Source organism: Chanodichthys erythropterus, chromosome 11 (assembly GCF_024489055.1).
Source record: "Chanodichthys erythropterus isolate Z2021 chromosome 11, ASM2448905v1, whole genome shotgun sequence".
Classification (NCBI taxonomy): domain Eukaryota; kingdom Metazoa; phylum Chordata; class Actinopteri; order Cypriniformes; family Xenocyprididae; genus Chanodichthys; species Chanodichthys erythropterus.
Genome location: NC_090231.1, coordinates 56,616,796 through 56,636,301, shown reverse-complemented (window position 1 = coordinate 56,636,301; position 19,506 = coordinate 56,616,796). Strand labels below are relative to the sequence as shown.

The window sequence follows — 19,506 nt, the reverse complement described above, 5'->3', positions numbered from 1 at the left end:
ATTAACTTCTGCTGTTCTTGATATCCACCTGAAGAATCCCGTCTTGAGTAAAGGCTGAAGTTTGTTTTTAACACTCAGTGACAATTTTGTATTTATTTTTGCAATTGCGTGATATAAACTCACAATTGCGAGTTATATAGTCAGAAGTTTTGTGATATAAAGTTAGAATTGCATGTTATATAGTTTTTTTTTTCTTTTCTTTTTTTTCCAAAATTGCAAGTTTACAGTGGGTAGGAAAATATTCAGACCCCCTTTAAAATGGAAAGCCACAATTCTGTCTCTGAGCTCTTCAGGCAGTTCATTTGACCTCATGATTCTCATTTGCTCTGACATGCACTGTGAGCTGTAAGGTCTTATATAGACAGGTGTGTGGCTTTCCTAATCAAGTCCAATCAGTATAATCAAACACAGCTGGACTCAAATGAAGGTGTAGAACCATCTCAAGGATGATCAGAAGAAATGGACAGCACCTGAGTTAAATATATGAGTGTCACAGCAAAAGGGTCTGAATACTTAGGACCATGTGATATTTCAGTTTTTCTTTTTTAATAAATCTGCAAAAATGTCAACAATTCTGTGGAAAAAAAGGCAATTCTTAACCTTTTTTTTCTCTTTTTTTTTTTTTTGTAAATTGTTGGCTTGGTATGAATTTGTACATTCTCTTGTGTATGTTTTCATATGATCTGCATAGGCTTTAAAACAGTTTTCACTCAGAAAATTGCTAGCAAATTTTACAAGTAATTAGAAAGTAACTATTGTTTTTCATGCTGGACAATATGGACAATAGACTACATCTGCACTTTACTAGAGCACCCTCAGTGATTTAATTCTGGAACTGGGCATGTCAAGAAGTATGGTAAACATGTCAAAATATTGTATTGTGCAAGGCTTACTAATTACTCAAAAATAAGTGTTTATTAATAAAAAGTTGCTTTTACTGCCTCTATTGTTCATTTCAGATGGAAACTGCAGTGAATTTTATGTATAGGAAGTTTTTTGTATCACGTATTTCCAGTGATCCTGGGTTGCAAAAAATAGCCTTTTCAATTCTAAGGGCCAGATAGATATTGGAAGATGGTCATAAAAATTACATTACATTATTTATTTATTTTTTTTATTTTTTTTGCCACATAGAACTGGACTTATGTTATAAGTGCACCACATGGGACATAATACACTGACAAGTATTTAAATGGCATGACCCCTTCAAAACCACACTAATAAAGGTGTGTTTTTCTCTGCAAAAGTTTAGGCATTAGTAAAGGCTAAATGTGATCATCTGTTCTAAGGTGTTAATGCACCAAGGTTCTGTTCGAGTCTATCTAATACATAATGCTAGCACTCACTTGCATACCATGAATAATGCATTGTTTATTCAACAAACAGAGATATACTAGTATGGCAAAAAAAAAAAAAAAACACACACACAAAGGCACCCTGGCACTCAAAGTGTGGAAGAAGTTTGTTAGCATATTCCCAAACCTTATTCAATGATTAATGAACTGTATTTAGAGCTTCCAGATGTGAAACATCAAACAGTTAACACGCCAAATAAATGCTTTGTATGTGAAGTGGGAAAATGTCTAGATATTATTGTTATAAATATTACACTTTACATATATGAGTTGCATAAATGAGTCATTCTTTATGTTCTATATTATTTATGTGCCTTTTCCCCTTAATTTTCAAAGTGCAAAGCACCAAAATGCTTCATAAATAAGTTTAAAAGCAATAAAATGTGCCCTCTGTCTTCGGTTAATTTGAAATCACACCTTTAGCTTGTGTATTTTCATGGTCTGCTGCATGGAGATTGTGTCTTGTGACATGAGATATAGATGTTTATTTTACTGAAAGGTTCAATTGCCTGTCCTTGTAATCTTCCACAGTAACGTATACATGTAAAGTGACTATTTGCTGTAAGACGTGCTCTTTCACTAACGTACTCTGTAGTCTGGTTTATTCATGAGTGTGCTCTGTCATTGCAGAATGTATACTACACCAGCACTCAGCAGTTATTCGTGGGCATCTTGAGCCCCACCATTGACGATGATGACAACAAGTGCCTGGTGGATGTGAACGGCCGGCCACGGCTCATTGAGTGCAGCTACGCTGTGGCTAAACGTATGAAGCTCCACTGGCATTTTACTCAGGTAATACAAACCTGCTGCACAGTCTGCATTCTCACAACAGGTTCTCACTCCTGTTAAGTGATATACACCTAAAAAAAAAAAAAACTGTATTCATTTTTGATATCATCAGGAAATTAATCACTCACAACAACCTGGTTATAACTGACCTTAGATGACCTTAGATAGATGACAGGCCAGATAGTTTTTGTGTGGAGAAACCTGGTTTCCATTCGCCATTCGCCAAGTTCAACAAGCTTTTTTGAACTGTCAGATACATACAAACCTTCTTATTTTGGCAAATTTCTTTAACTATGATAAGAAGGTGTTGTTATGGAACATGCAATTTAAATACTAGGAATCCAAAGGGGCCATTTAAAGTCACCATGAAATCAAAATTCGAAGTCATTTATTGTCATGTGTTTAGAAAGCGATCAAAGAACGCTCCCTTTACAGTCTCTGGAGCTGTCAATCAAACAGCACGAGTTTATCAGTGACTGAGTTCTGGACTCGTGCCAAAACTCCCATTATATCAATGAATCTCTTATTTACATCATGTTTACACTGTTAGTTATGATGAAAGCATTCGTTAGTGTGCAGAAATTGAGTTGCAATGACAAGATCACTGCTTACATGCGCTCAATGTCTGTGATCGGCTACAATGTTCATCACTGCAACCTTTCATGCCACGATCTAAACATAATGCAATAGATCTAAATGTAATGCTATAATCTACACTTTTCAAGATTAGTTAACATTGAGAGCTGTAATAGGAAAAATGTGCTGAAGGTTTTGGAGAGAGTAATACGTAGTTATTTCAAATGCAAAGATGTCAGCCAATCACAATAGTGGGTGTTTACACTGAAGTCTCACAGCAGACACGCCCCTTAAAACAGAGCGTTCAAACCAGAGGGCTAAAATCAGGGTAGGAAAAATGCCTTTTATTTCAAACTTGTGACATTTTTTGATGTAAAAAGCATGATAACATTATAAGTGCACCCAAGGAAACATTATAAAACAACACAGTTCATGACCCCTTTAAATTAAGAAAAATTGAGCAGGTTATTTGGCTTATTTCCTCCATAAATTTCTATGTAAAGTGAACATCTGTACTAAATGCACATGGGCTTCATCCAAGATACTTCTGTTGCCTGCATCATATGTGTGGGTTATTTCTTATTATTGCTGAACAGAGATAGAGATCCCACCCTTAGTTAAGTAAACACTGTTGTAAGATCAATTACGGTCCCACTTTATATTAAGTGACCTTAACTACTATGTACTTACATCAAAAAATAAGTACAATGTACTTATTGTCACGGCACACACGAAGACAAACAGGGTAGGTACAAATGCAGGTATTTATTGGGGAAATCCAGAAACGTAATCCATGAGCCAGTCAATAGTCAAAAATCCAGGGAGACAGTCCAAACAAAACAATGACAGGAACAAAACACAAAGAAAACCAAAACAGAGACTCGGGAACATGAATGAAGAAACCATGACAAAAGCAGAGACAACCAGGTATAAATAGACAGACACTAATTGAACAAACACAAAACAGCTGGGTGCAATGACAATGAGATAATGAGTCCAGGGAAGTGAGTTATGGGTAATGTAGTCCAAGGGGTGAAAACAAGAGTCCAGGATGGAGTGCCCTCTAGTGGCTGACTAGGGCACTCTCACTAGTGATCATGACACTTATTGGGTTCATATTGAATTGCAAAACACATTTGCAGCTATTGAGGTGTGGTACGGGTAAGGTTAGGGAAAGCTTTGGTGATATGGGTAGGTTTAAGGGTAGGAGTAAGGTGTAAGGGATGGGCCAACAGTGTAATTATAAATGTAATTACAGAAATTAATTACAGATGTAATTACATGCAGGTGATTTTAAAATATAAGTACAATGTAAAAACATGTATGTACACAATAAGTGCATTGTATCAAATGATTAATTTAAATGTAAGTACATAGTAGTTAAGGCCACTTAATATAAAATGGGTCCTCAATTACAAATGGTTAGATGTATGTATCTGAAAAAGTTGGGGTGGCAATTTGGGATATCAGTTTCTTTTTTAACAAACCAACATTACATTTTTAACTTTGCTGTTTTAAGCTGTTGTTTCTGCTCCACTGAGATGTCATGTTTTGTCAGGGACTGTGCAGTGCTTGTTTGTGAAGTGTAAGAGTGACTGCCATGATGAAAGCTGATGTTGATAAGGTTCATGTTTTAGTCATCCAGCTAAAAAAAGAAAATGTGAAATGTTAACACTTCAGTAGAGCAGAGCTCCTTGAGAAGACAACGGAGATTAAAATATGAACCACAGCAAACAAAATAATATAGCTGAATTCAAATAAAAACTAATTTTGATGTCCTTTGCATCAGTGTAATAAAGGCAAAGATTTCTCATTAAAAGCAAACCTGCATGACTAAAAAAACAAATAAATAAATAAGGTGCACCTCTATATTTTGACAAGCAGAGTATAGATAGAGAAGTTTGTAAAGAAGTTAACATTAAAGATTTATTTGAAAAAGTCCTTGTGGATGGGTATTTGGACATTTAATCACTTCAAAACCTCTAATTAGAGCCACAATGGTCAGATGGAGTCATACATTCCTCAGCTCCTTTCAAGTGTAAAGCTCAAATGCATTATCAACTCTGTTATTCCCCTAAATCCTGTGATTTCACAGCAGTTCACACATTCATATAATGTGAATAAGACATGATGGTAATGGTAAACAGGGCTGATTTCTTCTTTGGTTGCTGGATAAGGTAATAGTCAAAATAATTGTGTTTTCAAACTCTCACAAACAAAATAAGTGGCACATCAAGCTAAAGGGCTCTTCTGAAATCCAGAGACAAAATGCTTTCATATTTCATAATGACAGATGCTATTTTCACAACTAAATGTTATTTCTCTTGGAACTAGGGCACTTTAATGTGTCAGTTTTGTGATTAATTATAAAAATAAGTGTTTTTAAATGCAAATTAATCACCCCCCCTGTCATGTACATAAATATTTAAAAACGTAACACTCATGGCGTGAGATGCTAAAAAACAGTGAGGTGTGTCACATTTGTCAAAGATCTGCATGTGTAAATAGACCAGTAATTAAAACAAAAGCACAGATGGAATACAATATCATGTATACCGCTGAGAGACTGATAATCAAACTTGATGACTGGATTGTGGTGGACTGTAGGCCAGTGAATCAGGCTTATGATAATAAAACAATATAACACATAATTGTCAGTATTTTATTGACATCTAAAGCCATTCATTGCAATGACCAAAAACTGAAAAACGCTGCCTTTGCATGCAGTATACGAAGATAAGAAGCAGAGTTATTAATGCAAAAACAGTTTAAAACATTTTGTTAATTGAAATAAAGTTGAAATAAAATAAAATATAAATATTAAATAAAAATTAGAAATGTTGCATTGGCTGCTAACTCAAATAAGTTTAAGTTAAAGCACTAAAATTACTAATAAAAAATAAATCTAAAACTGAAATAAAAATAAATTAAACCTCAATAGTAAAAATTCAAATGATAAAAGCACATAACAAAATTACTGAAAATTAAGCTAAAATTACAATGAAAACATATAAACTGGTATACTTAAAGTATGAAAATTCGGCAGATACATGTAACAGCCCAATACCTACAAAAAAGTGTCTTGGAGCAAAATCTGAAAACCCAACAGGAAGTGAGATATTTTGAATTTTCTCTGCAAAATATTTGCAGTTTTTGCCATTTCCAGATGTTGTACTCCTCCTAGAGCTTTAATCAGATCAACGTCATATTTGGTCAGTCTAAAGGTCTTTACAATGTTAAATTGTGAAGATCTTGATTTTTCACTGAAGGGGGTGTCCGTGGTGACCTGACATTGATGTTTCACCATGAAACAGGAAATTGTTGTAACTCAGACATGTCCAATGTTCACATGTTTTATTAGACTCCTGACCTGAAGACATCTACATGCCAATATTCAGTTACAGTCATAGCGCCACCTGCGGGCAACAGGAAATGTGTTGTTTTACATTGTAATTAACTCCTCATAGAGATATAACCAGATCAACATCATATTTGGCCAGTCTAATTTTATGGCCTTAGTGATGATAAATTGCGAAGATTTTGAGTTTTCGTATGCAGTTAGTCATAGCGTCACCTTCTGGCAACAGAAAATGGCATGCTTCACACTGTAATTCACTCTCAGAAACACATTTAAATATGAAATGATACAAACCCAATTCCAAAAAAGTTGGGACACTGTACAAACTGTGAATAAAAACAGAATGCAATGATGTGGGAGTTTCAAATTTCAATATTTTATTCAGAATACAACATAGATGACATATCAAATGTTTAAACTGAGAAAATATATAATTTTAAGGGAAAAATAAGTTGATTTTAAATTTCATGGCATCAACACATCTCAAAAAAGTTGGGACAAGGCCATGTTTACCACTGTGTGGCGTCCCCTCTTCTTTTTATAACAGTCTGCAAACGTCTGGGGACTGAGGAGACAAGTTGCTCAAGTTTAGGAATAGGAATGTTGTCCCATTCTTGTCTAATACAGGCTTCTAGTTGCTCAACTGTCTTAGGTCTTCTTTGTCGCATCTTCCTCTTTATGATGTGCCAAATGTTTTCTATGGGTGAAAGATCTGGACTGCAGGCTGGCCATTTCAGTACCCGGATCCTTCTTCTACGCAGCCATGATGTTGTAACTGATGCAGTATGTGGTCTGGCATTGTCATGTTGGAAAATGCAAGGTCTTCCCTGAAAGAGACGACGTCTGGATGGGAGCATATGTTGTTCTAGAACTTGGATATACCTTTCAGCATTGATGGTGCCTTTCCAGATGTGTAAGCTGCCCATGCCACACGCACTCATGCAACCCCATACCATCAGAGATGCAGGCTTCTGAACTGAGCGCTGATAACAACTTGGGTTGTCCTTGTCCTCTTTAGTCCGGATGACATGGCGTCCCAGTTTTCCAAAAAGAACTTCAAATTTTGATTCGTCTGACCACAGAAGAGTTTTCCACTTTGCCACAGTCCATTTTAAATGAGCCTTGGCCCAGAGAAAACACCTGCGCTTCTGGATCATGTTTAGATATGGCTTCTTTTTTGACCTATAGAGTTTTAGCCGGCAACGGCGAATGGCACGGTGGATTGTGTTCACCGACAATGTTTTCTGGAAGTATTCCTGAGCCCATGTTGTGATTTCCATTACAGCAGCATTCCTGTATGTGATGCAGTGCCGTCTAAGGGCCCGAAGATCACAGGCATCCAGTATGGTTTTCCGGCCTTGACCCTTACACACAGAGATTGTTCCAGATTCTCTGAATCTTTGGATGATATTATTCACTGTAGATGATGATAACTTCAAACTCTTTGCAGTTTTTCTCTGAGAAACTCTTTCTGATATTGCTCCACTATGTTTGGCCGCAGCATTGGGGGAATTGGTGATCCTCTGCCCATCTTGACTTCTGAGAGACACTGCCACTCTGAGAGGCTCTTTTTATACCCACTCATGTTGCCAATTGACCTAATAAGTTGCAAATTGGTCCTCCAGCATTTAACTTTTCCAGCCTCTTATTGCTACCTGTCCCAACTTTTTTGGAATGTGTAGCTCTCATGAAATCCAAAATGAGCCAATATTTGGCATGACATTTCAAATTGTCTCACTTACAACATTTGATATGATATCTATATTCTATTATGAATAAAAAAAAAAGTTTCTGAGATTTTTAAATTATTGCATTCCTTTTTTATTCACAATATGTACAGTGTCCCAACTTTTTTGGAATCGGGTTTGTATATCAAACATGTTAGAAACATGTTAAATAATGCAACACTTGGCTAAGTGCTTATGTATGTGATTAACACCTCAAAAGAGGAAGATTGGTGGTTTCCCCAGGTGCGAGGTCCCATTCAACACTGCTTTCAGCTTTAATATTTTATATTATTGTACTTTCATACACTGTAAAATGTTTTTTATTTTCATTCACTCACAGTAAATACTATCACTATTACATTTCACTATTAATTGAATTTAGAGTACAAAAAAATGCATTGAACTTCGATTTTACTTAAAAATGTAAGTTTAAGCACTTAAACCGAAGTTTTCAATATTGGTGTCTTATCCGTCGGGGTCCATATACAGTAACTGTACTTTGTGGCTAGTTGCTGTTCACACTTTTAAAAACAGTCACTGTGTTTTACAGTTTTAATATAAGTTTTAAAAAGCCATTTTCTTTATTAATAAGAGGAGGGTGACTAGAAATAAAACAGTTGATAGATTACTTTTAATAATACTGATTTTACTGGCTTGCATGAGATGCATAAAGTACAGTGCGACTGTCTGTTTATTAGAATTGTTGTAGTTCTTAATAGGGCAGATGATGTTACTCATTGAAATGTGTGTCAGTTACTCTCTTTAATTAGTTTTTAGTCTTATCGTTTGCTATTTGTAACTTCTTTCTCCAATTATGAAATATCTCTGCTGCCTCTCTAACAGCCTTTTGTGTTTATGAATGTATCTCACATTAGTTATGGCTGAAGGCATCGCTCCAGTCTAATCTCAGTCTCACACTCGCACACACATGAAATAGATGAGGTCAATATAAATTTCTCAAGTTGGTTGACTTCTTAGACGTGATGTAAGAGTACAAGGCCATTCTCATAACAGCCAACTGACCAATTCTATACAGCGAATTGATTATTAGGTCTGGAAACCGGCCTGGTTCTCTGGGATTGTGAGAGATCATTTATATCGACATCAGCCAGTGATGCGCAACAGTTCAAGTGATGGGCTGATTTAGCATTGCCCTTCATATTTACCCTATGCCCACAGCTGGATGCACACCGCCATGTTAGATTTCCCATGCTTGAATGAATCACTTTAAAGACTTTGGAAACCTGTAACCTTTAACACACTTCTTATGCACCATTATGAGTGGAACATTGTGCCTCAGGCAGCATTAGCAGGCGTACTAAGACAAGTACCACATATATGGCAAATTAAATTAGGATGAAGTGATGAACTCTTTCCAGAAAACAAACAAGGGCGTATTTTCAATGAGCAAAAACGATATAAATATCATGTTGTTATGTTCTTATTTTATTAGTTTCAAAGGACACTTTGGCTAAGAGTGTTTATTTGCATGTTATTGAGTCCATTTTTTGTTCTCATTGCATTTGTCAAGAAAAATGAGCAAGGTTATTTTTTAAACACAATGAGGTAACCCTCAGATGTTGAAATAGCTGTCAGAAATAACCCATAATGATGAAATAACCCTCAGTTCCTCAAGGATTTTGATGATTCAAGCTCAAAGTTGAGGAAGATTCTTTTAAATCATTGACTTTCAAAACTTTCGGCTGCTCAACAATTGTCAGCAGTATCAATAAACTAACGGTTTTATGAATTATGAATGAGTCTTGCAATTTTTTAATCAAAAGTCATTGAGACTTTAAAGACTGTAATATCAGAAGAAAGCATCATGAGCAACACTGAAGTTGCATGCCAGTTTTTTTCTTCTGGTTTTATCTTTGACTTTGACAGGTCTTCATAGTATTTTAAAACATAATAATAATAATACAGCAAAATGAAGACAATGGTTTTTATCTTTAACCCTTAAATACATACCTCGGGTCTTTAGTGACCCAGGACATCATTCACTACCCTCCTCCTTGTTCCGTTTTTAAAGTTAGACATCAACATTCTTGGTATTCCTCAATCAATTCATTATAAAGAATATAACAAGAAAAAAATCATAAAATTATAAAATAATGCCTATTTTTGTATTCATTTTTTTTTGTAAAATCGCAAACGACCCGAGGTGTGTATGAGTGTACATATATTTTTTCTGCACAACAATAATTGAATCTTAGATGACGGAATAAGTGCAATTCACCTTTATTCCACAAGGTGGCAATGTCTGATACACAATGCTGAAGTGACGACTCATTCAGACAGAAAACAAAATAAGACACATGAAATGGCTCAGTGATTTACTGCAGAGCAAGTACTGAACGCAATCAAATATGACTGTATCTGTCACTGGATGGATCTGGTGAAGCTGTTAGCGATTGAAATATTGATTTTGAAGATGTTAAAAATTATATAGTTTTGAGAATTTGTTTGAGATCGCGAATGGGCTCAGACATTAAACTAGCCTATTATTTGCTGAATTTACTGGGAAATGAGCTCTGACGAGGACAGTGATGATGGCATAAAACATCTGCTCAAACTGAACCCTTTCAAGCTCCAAAAAGTAACAAAATATGCTTTATTTTATTCTTCTGTAATTGTTACTCTAATATCAGAGGAGTTTTATATTATCACAACAGGTAGAGATCCTTCCCTGTTAGATAAAGATCCGGGTCGATAAAGACCCGAATATGTAAGAATGAATGGCGGAAAATTTAAGGGTTAAAGGAAGAACTAGGGAAAAGAAAACCACTTCAATACCTCAGTAGGACACTGAATTTAGCATTTAAAATAGACATTAGAACTTACCAATACAACAAGCTTAAAATTTTATTCAAACTAAATCTAGTTTAATTGGCCTCCAACCACATTCTGTACTTATAGTCAATACTTCTTATTCATATTTATTTTCAGAATATCTAAATAAGCACACTGGTTATGTATTCATATTAAGCTTGATACTTCCATTTGTCCACTTTAATGCACACCGATCAGGCATAGCATTATAAGCACTGACAGGTGAAGTGAATAACATCAGAACTGGACCACGGAGCAATGGAAGAAGGTGGCCTGGTCTGACGAATCATTTTCTTTTACATCACGTGGATGGCCGGGTGTGTGTGCGTCTCTTTTAACTGGGGAACAAATGGCACCAGGATGCACTTTGGGAAAAAGGCAAGCCGGCGGAGGCAGTGTGATGATTTGGGCAATGTTCTGCTAGGAAACCTTGGGTCCTGCCATCCATGTGGATGTTACTTAGACATGTACCACCTACCTAAGCATTGTTGAGACCATGTACAACGGTATTCCCTGGTGTCTGTGGCCTCTTTCAGCAGGATAATGCGCCCTGACACAAAGCAAAAATGGTTCAGGAATGGTTTGAGGAGCACAACAATGAGTTTGAGGTGTTGACTTGGCCTCCAAATTCCCCAGATCTCAATCCAATCGAGCATCTGTGGGATGTGCTGAACAAACAAGTCCGATCCATGGAGGCTCCAACTCCAACACAATATTAGGAAGGTGGTCATAACGTTATGCCTGATCGGTGTATAAATATTGGCAACAAAGTTTCAATATACACACACAGTTATGGTCAGAATTATTGGTACTCTTTAAATATGATTAAAGAAGGCTGTGAAAATAAATCTGCATTGTTCATCCTTTTGATCTTACATTAAAAAAAAAAAAAAAAAATCTAACCTTTCATTGAAGTAAAACTAATGAATGTGGAGGGAAAATCACATTATAAAATAAATGTTTTCTTCTAATACACATTGTCCGCAATTATTGGCACCCCTAGAAATTCTTATGAGTGAAATATCTCTGAAGTATATTCCCATTCATATTTACATTTTTTTAGTAAATATGAATTTTTTTTTCATCATGAACATGAAATTATCCAGTCATGACTTCTGGTTTCACAGGAGTATGAATATGAGGAAACACAAAGGCCAAGCTCCCTTAATCATTCATCACAATGAGTAAAACCACAGAATATAGTTCTGATGTGCATTGAAAATTCCCATTTCCACCATCAGGACAATAATTAAGAAGTTTCAATCAATTAGAGATGTTACAAATCTGACTGGACGAGGACATGTGTCTATAGCATCCTAATGCACAGTGAGAAGGAGAGTTTGAGTGGACAAAGACTCTCCAAGGATCACAGCTGGAGAATTGCAGAGATTGAAAAAAGGAAAATATTAAACAGCACCTACACCACCATATGGGAGGGTTTCAAGAAAAATCGTCTGCTCTCATCCAAAAACAATCTCCAGCATATTCAGTTGTCAGACACGACTGGAACTTCAAACAGGACCGGTTTCTATGGTCAGATGAAACTAAAAAAAGACCCTTTTGGCAGTAAACCCACCAGGTGGGTTTGGTGCACACAGGGATAAAATAACACGGACACTTATTGACCTGTTAAAATGTAATGCTTGTAGCTTTTTCTCTTGTTGTTCTCTTAAACTTAGAGGCAGCACATTATAGGCTTCAGATAACCCTTCTTAAGGAGACTGTTAGTGAATGTAAGCCTCTACCTGAAGACCTCCTGACCACAGCGGTGTCAGACTCCTTGAGCGCCTCTCAAAGAGCGAGAGGGAGTCTGTGGTACTGAGACCTCATAAACCCGGGTCTTAAGGCCACAGGCGTTCTCTTCTGTGAAAAGCGGGTTAAAATGAATGCTGGCAGCGAAAAAAATCAGCCACCCTATCTCAGTCCTGCAGTTCCATCCTTCCCGGCTTGAGATCAGTGCGGATGCTTCCCTTTAGCTCTTAGCCTGCTCTCTCATGTCTAACCCTGCAGCGTTGCTGTTCCCTCACAGATACACCAGCTGTGACTCTATCAAGCCCTTTTCAGAAGAGGAGATGAAAGATGAATATGAATTTGATGTGCCTGATGTCTCTAAAGTTTGACCCAAACCTCATGTTATTCTCTCCATGGGCCAGTTTCAAAAAACCTTTCAAGATTATGACTGTGTCACATTTCATCACAAAATCCAAATTATTATTATTATTATTTCTCTTTACCATAACACAAGAATTATCTCATTTTCATCAGCGTTATGCGAACAAATATATTTATAAAATAAATATCTAATAAAATCAATGCAAATAATCATGTCCCTAAAAAATACAATACATACAATTTAAGCTTGAATTACTTACTAATGCAAAACATGTTTTTAATATCTCATTAGTTGGGGTGTGACGAGAAACTTAGCTCACGAGACAAGACACAAGATTAGGTTCACGAGGCCGAGACGAGACAAGTTTTTTGCACAGTATTTTTAAGAAATGCTCGATGACAAAATTCATGACTGGAAAAATAGTCTGCAGGTGCATTTTGAAATGTTTGAACTAATCATCTTGTAATGAATGTCATTTTCAGTTGTACTTTCTGAGTATGAATTATCATATGCATTGAAAACCAACAACATACAAGCACTGTGTATGGTTTTGCCACAAACTCAACTGACTGGCTTCTCTCCTGTATGATTTCACGTGAGACTATTATGAGCTTCAAGAACTTCTGATTGAGGCCTCCTAATTGAACTCCTTTCCACACATTGAACACAGAAATAAAAACAGCATAAATAACAAACATAAATAACAGGGTCTTATTAAGTGTAAACGGTAAGTGCCACCATAATAAGTGCAAAGTAGTCTGTCTTTATTAAAACTGCAAACAGAGACTAGAGCTAAGAGGTGGTTACAACTACACAGACCAGCCTAAGATAGGTTTGATATTGGGAGACAGGCTGTTGTATGTAGCCTAATTTGCACGCATAAGGGAGCTTGCGTTTTACTTTCACTTTCTAATTCGCAATCGCACGTATTGTGTATAGGGAGCAGTGGTGCAGAGCACGCATTCTACAATATAAGACATTTATCAGACGCTTAGGCTCTGTTGCACAATGAATCCTCTGCCATGGTCTTGTCAGTCATCTCGCCTTAGTTTACAATTGAAGCGACCATTATCCAACTTAATTAAATGGTTTTATTTCTATAAAAAAAAGCAAAATGACAGTAATGTAAACATAATGGTGACATGTTCTATGTTAATTTCACGCTCACACTCTGTCATGACGATATTGCGATTGGTAGATGTTATTATATGCAATTTTTTCATTGGTTCATTGTAAGTTTGAATTTTGTGTCTGTTTGCACTTAAAGGAATCTGCACACACCTGTAACCTTTTAGCCCTGAAGAAGGCCTGTGTGCCGAAATGCGTTGGCAAATTAAAGTTTTTATCTTTTAGCTCTATTTTTTGTTCATTTGTAATCCCTCCACACCACAAGTTGTTACAGATCCCTTGTTTCCCTGGACTCCATTTCCCAGAATCCTCCTGTTCTCCACACCTGCACTCACTTCCCTCGTCAGTTCCTCATCATCACTCATCACCTGCACCTGGACTCTATTGTTAGCACTCCTATATAATGCACTCACTCCCTGCACTCCTCGTCCGTTCTCTGTTTTGTTAAGGTGTCTGTCTGTTGTTCATTGCCATTGTTTGAAGTAAAGTCTCTATTATCGTGGAAATCCGTATCTGCCTCATCTCTCTACCAGCCACCCGTAACAGAAGAACGGACCAAAACCGACCGGATTTTCCACGAAAAAAAAAGAATGGAGACTTTCCCCAGCTCCCTGGATCCAGCTCCTCCATCGCCTCTCACCCTAACAGCCAGCGAACGCATTATCGGGCTCCTGCAGGTAGGACGTTCGCTGGAGAGGTATGTGGAGGAGTTCGTTGAGCTTGCTTGCTTGTCTAACTGGCCCGACGCTCAGTTGATCTCCCTGTTTTTGGATGGATTGGATGACGACACTATCCGTTTTGATGAACCTGTTTTTTGTTTCTCCTTAAGCGAAACTATCAATTTAATTTTGTGGTTGAATGGCTCCAAATTCTTAGTGAAAGAGGTTCAGGATCAGTGTTGTCGTCCGGTCCATCCAGAAACACGGTTGGCCGGGCCAGTTAGTCAACCTCCGGCTTCCTCCGCACACCGCTCCAGCGAACTCCCTGCCTGCCCCAGGCTGGACCCATATTCCGCTACTGGGCCCAGTAAGCGGAGGAGGAGGAAGAAAGCGGCCCCAATGTCTCCAGAGCCCGCTCCAGTATCTCCAGAGCCCGCTCCAGTATCTCCAGAGCCCGCTCCAGTATCTCCAGAGCCCGCTCCAGTATCTCCAGAGCCCGCTCCAGTATCTCCAGAGCCCGCTCCAGTATCTCCAGAGCCCGCTCCAGTATCTCCAGAGCCCGCTCCAGTATCTCCAGAGCCCGCTCCAGTATCTCCAGAGCCCGCTCCAGTATCTCCAGAGCCCGCTCCAGTATCTCCAGAGCCAGCTCCAGTATCTCCAGAGCCAGCTCCAGTATCTCCAGAGCCAGCTCCAGTCCCCACAGAGCCAGCTCCAGTGCCTGTGGGGATTTTAATTGTATTTGAGGGGATGAAATGGCCCTCAACCCCAGTCTCCGCCGAGCCAAGTTCTCCAGTCTCCTCCGAGCCAAGTTCTCCAGTCTCCTCCGAGCCAAGTTCTCCAGTCTCCTCCGAGCCAAGTTCTCCAGTCTCCGCCGCCGAGCCAAGTTCTCCAGTCTCCTCCGAGCCAAGTTCTCCAGTCTCCGCCGCCGAGCCAAGTTCTCCAGTCTCCGCCGCCGAGCAAAGTTCTCCAGTCTCCGCCGCCGAGCAAAGTTCTCCAGTCTCCGCCGCCGAGCAAAGTTCTCCAGTCTCCGCCGCCGAGCAAAGTTCTCCAGTCTCCGCCGCCGAGCAAAGTTCTCCAGTCTCCGCCGCCGAGCAAAGTTCTCCAGTCTCCGCCGCCGAGCAAAGTTCTCCAGTCTCCGCCGCCGAGCAAAGTTCTCCAGTCTCCGCCGCCGAGCAAAGTTCTCCAGTCTCCGCCGCCGAGCAAAGTTCTCCAGTCTCCGCCGCCGAGCAAAGTTCTCCAGTCTCCGCCGCCGAGCAAAGTTCTCCAGTCTCCGCCGCCGAGCAAAGTTCTCCAGTCTCCGCCGCCGAGCAAAGTTCTCCAGTCTCCGCCGCCGAGCAAAATTCTCCAGTCTCCGCCGCCAAGCAAAGTTCTCCAGTCTCCGACGCCTACGAGCCCTCAGCGCCAGCCGCCGCCTACGAGCCCTCAGCTCCAGCCGCCGCCTACGAGCCCTCAGCTCCAGCCGCCGCCGAGCCCTCAGCTCCAGCCGCCGCCGCCGAGCCAGCCGCTCCAGCCGCCGCCGCCGAGCCAGCCGCTCCAGCCGCCGCCGCCGAGCCTGCCGCTCCAGCCGCCGCCGCCGAGCCTGCCGCTCCAGCCGCCGCCGCCGAGCCAGCCGCTCCTAGTATGGTCTCTGTGATTGAACTCTCCAGCCCAAAGACTGTTTTCCCTCCCTGCCTCCCTCTCCCGCCTCCTCCTAGTCATGTCTATACTGCACCTCCACCTCAAGCCCCCTCGCCCAGATCTCCACCTCGGACCTCTGGGCGATTACCTTCACCCCGGCTCCAACCTCCCTCTGCTCCACCGTTGCCCATCAGTCCTCCAGCTTCACCAGTCTCCATCCTGCCTCCACTCACACCTTGGTCATTCATCAGCCTGCCCTCCCCTCTGGACTTCACTCCTCCGTCTCCGCTCCGTCACTCCGTCCCTCGGATTCAGTTGGCCTCCTCACTCCCCCCGGTGTTCGTTTTGTTGGCTGTCCTTCTGCTTGCACTGCGGCCTTCTGGAGCCCCGGCTGCGCTTCGGTCGGCGGAGCCTTCGGTTCCGCCATCACCCGCCAGTCCTTCAGCGACGCCTGGGCTCAACGCCTCGAAGGCTTCGGCTCCTGACCCGCCATGGCTGCCCGCTGCACCTGACCCGCCATGGCTGCCCGCTGCACCTGACCCGCCATGTATGCCCGCTGCATGTCTGCCCGCTGCACCTGACCCGCCATGGCTGCCCGCTGCACCTGACCCGCCATGGCTGCCTTCGGCTCCTGACCCGCCATGGCTGCCCACGGCTCCTGACCCGCCAAGGCTGCCTTCAACCCCTGACCCGCCATGGCTGCCCACGGCTCCTGACCCGCCATGGTTTTTGGACCTGCCCTGGAGACCTCCACTCCAGTTTACTCCTTCCCCTGCTCCGGTTTGAGGTCTCCAGGGCGCCCGCCCCCCTCCCGGTTGTTACATCTACGACGCGAGGACGCGCCTACCGGGAGGGGGAGGTACTGTTACAGATCCCTTGTTTCCCTGGACTCCATTTCCCAGAATCCTCCTGTTCTCCACACCTGCACTCACTTCCCTCGTCAGTTCCTCATCATCACTCATCACCTGCACCTGGACTCTATTGTTAGCACTCCTATATAATGCACTCACTCCCTGCACTCCTCGTCCGTTCTCTGTTTTGTTAAGGTGTCTGTCTGTTGTTCATTGCCATTGTTTGAAGTAAAGTCTCTATTATCGTGGAAATCCGTATCTGCCTCATCTCTCTACCAGCCACCCGTAACACAAGTGTTGCTGGTTTTGTTCAAAAATGGCGATATTACGAGACAGCTTTTTACTCGACGAGAAATCTCATCACATTTTAATATTTTGACATCTCGTCACACCCTATTAGTAATCATAGTTATTCATATGTAACAGTTCTAGCGCACATAAATATTTGTATGATTACATTAATACTAAAATATACATAATGTATAATGTACAATATTAATAGAATCTAAACTAAAACTTCACAGATTAAAAAGTTTAGATATGTGCAAATGTTATGAATCATTTTAGGTTCATAAAATATTGAATTTATTTAATTAATAGGTTGATTTTTTTTATTTTATTTAATCAATGACAAATATGTACAATGTCATCAAATTTATTTAATGTATTTACCTAAAAAGCCCAGGTTAGGTTAAGAGGTTAAGATTAGGTTTAGGTCTAGGTTTAGGGTTAGTACTTAGTTATTACCTAGTTATTACTGTAAGAGGTACATAATATGTAAATGGGGAATAGGACTAAAATAAAGTGCTACCACCAAACCCTAAACCTAACCCTATAGTAAGTACATGTTGTTAATTAATATGACTCAGTACTTAAATGTATAATTACAGTGTAACTAAGACACCTTAAAAAATAAAGTGTAACCAAAGCCTGTAATTTAATCATCAATATCCACATCATTCAAGCACACTCAAACATTGCATTCATTTAAATGGTCAAAATTTGCAACCCACCTGCTTGATGTAAATTACTTAAAATGTGAATGTCTTGTGACCAACTGCAACATTCCAACATGCAATTTTTGACACTGTGGCATTCAAATCTTTTCTGACTACATTGACGGACGAGATCTGGGGATGTTTTTCAATGATTTACAACTTTAATTTCTCTAATGAAAGTTATTGTCAATTGTAAATGTATCTGTTTTTGTATAGCTGAGAAGTGGTTTGGTGTCAGCCTGAGGTTAGGGGCTCAAAAATATCCACATAATTGTAAAACGTGCCTATAGAAATATAAAGATCTGTACTTTTACCTTTTAAATGCTGACACTTTGTCCAAATTGTACGTTTCAGCATCTTCCCAAAAATACAAAGATGTGTGTGTACGTGTTATGTATTCTTATGAGATCACACTGTAAATTTTCACACATCAGATTTTTCTGATCATGAGATGTGAAAGGTTACCCACATTGAAAGGGACTTTTCGGGGAAGACGGATGAAGCCCTGACAGCTCCATCTATACAGGAACATGCCTGGGCACAGTCGAGGGAGTCTGTAATGAAATATATCTATTTTCTTTCTCCTTTCTTCAGGAAGGCTCCATCCAGAATACAAAGTCAAAGCGATGCCTCGAACTCGTGGAGAACAATGACAATGAGTTCGGATATCAGCTGACCCTCCAAAAATGCACTGGCCAGAACTGGACCATAACCAATATGTTGCCTGGTAGCACCTTATGATGGTACTGTCGAGACTGAGGAATAGGTGGAACTAGGACTGCATCAAGAAATGATGGAAAGTTCAAGCACCTGGATGTCTCTATTTGACTTTGACATCATATGATAAATGTTAAACATTTTTCCTAGCTACTGTACTTGTGCATATCGATAAGCCACATTTGGCAGATATTGCATTGTGTATAATGAGGTTCTACACTGTACTGAGATTTATTTTGTGCAAGATATAATTGGTTTTGTCTTGACTTGAAGGTTGTACCGGCTCCAATGCACACATTGAAGCCATAATTGCTACTATGTAGCAAAGCTTTGGCAACGTTCTTGCTGTATTTATTTCTAGTGTCTCAGGTTTGTAGGTTGAGATTATTTTGAAATAACTCTGTACATTTTTGGGACATGCCAATATGTTGGAACATATCTAGATACAATCAACTGTTTTATATCCATGTGTACAGTGAATATTCTCAGTATTTATAATTGACAACAGTAAAAAGAACAAATGCTATGACAAATTGTGAGTTTGCTGTTCTAAGTTTTTCTACACAAGACCTTGTAGCATCATTCTTGTAAGCAGAGACACAGCTGTAGTTGTTATGACAGGTTAGGTAATTCCTCGCAGTGTCAGCAGATGTGCTCTCTCTAGACAACAACTCACTTTTTGTTACTTCAGCTACATGGCATACAATATGTATTCCTTGAAGCTCACACAGTATTTTGTAGCACTGGTTCTTAACTTGAGGAACTGGTGAATACAATCAATTT

The 19,506-nt window shown here is 39.8% G+C and overlaps 1 protein-coding gene across 1 annotated transcript in view; it reads left to right on the top strand.

Annotated features, from left to right (window-relative positions):
* galnt18b (UDP-N-acetyl-alpha-D-galactosamine:polypeptide N-acetylgalactosaminyltransferase 18b) overlaps positions 1-19,205 on the top strand; it is a 139,746-nt gene extending 120,541 nt beyond the window's left edge. The window contains exons 10-11 of the mRNA XM_067401495.1: positions 1,986-2,150; positions 18,601-19,205. Coding sequence (XP_067257596.1) covers positions 1,986-2,150; positions 18,601-18,747 — 312 coding nt within the window. The 3' untranslated portion in view covers positions 18,748-19,205. The remainder of the gene's footprint in view (positions 1-1,985; positions 2,151-18,600) is intronic.
* Positions 19,206-19,506: the final 301 nt, after the last annotated feature.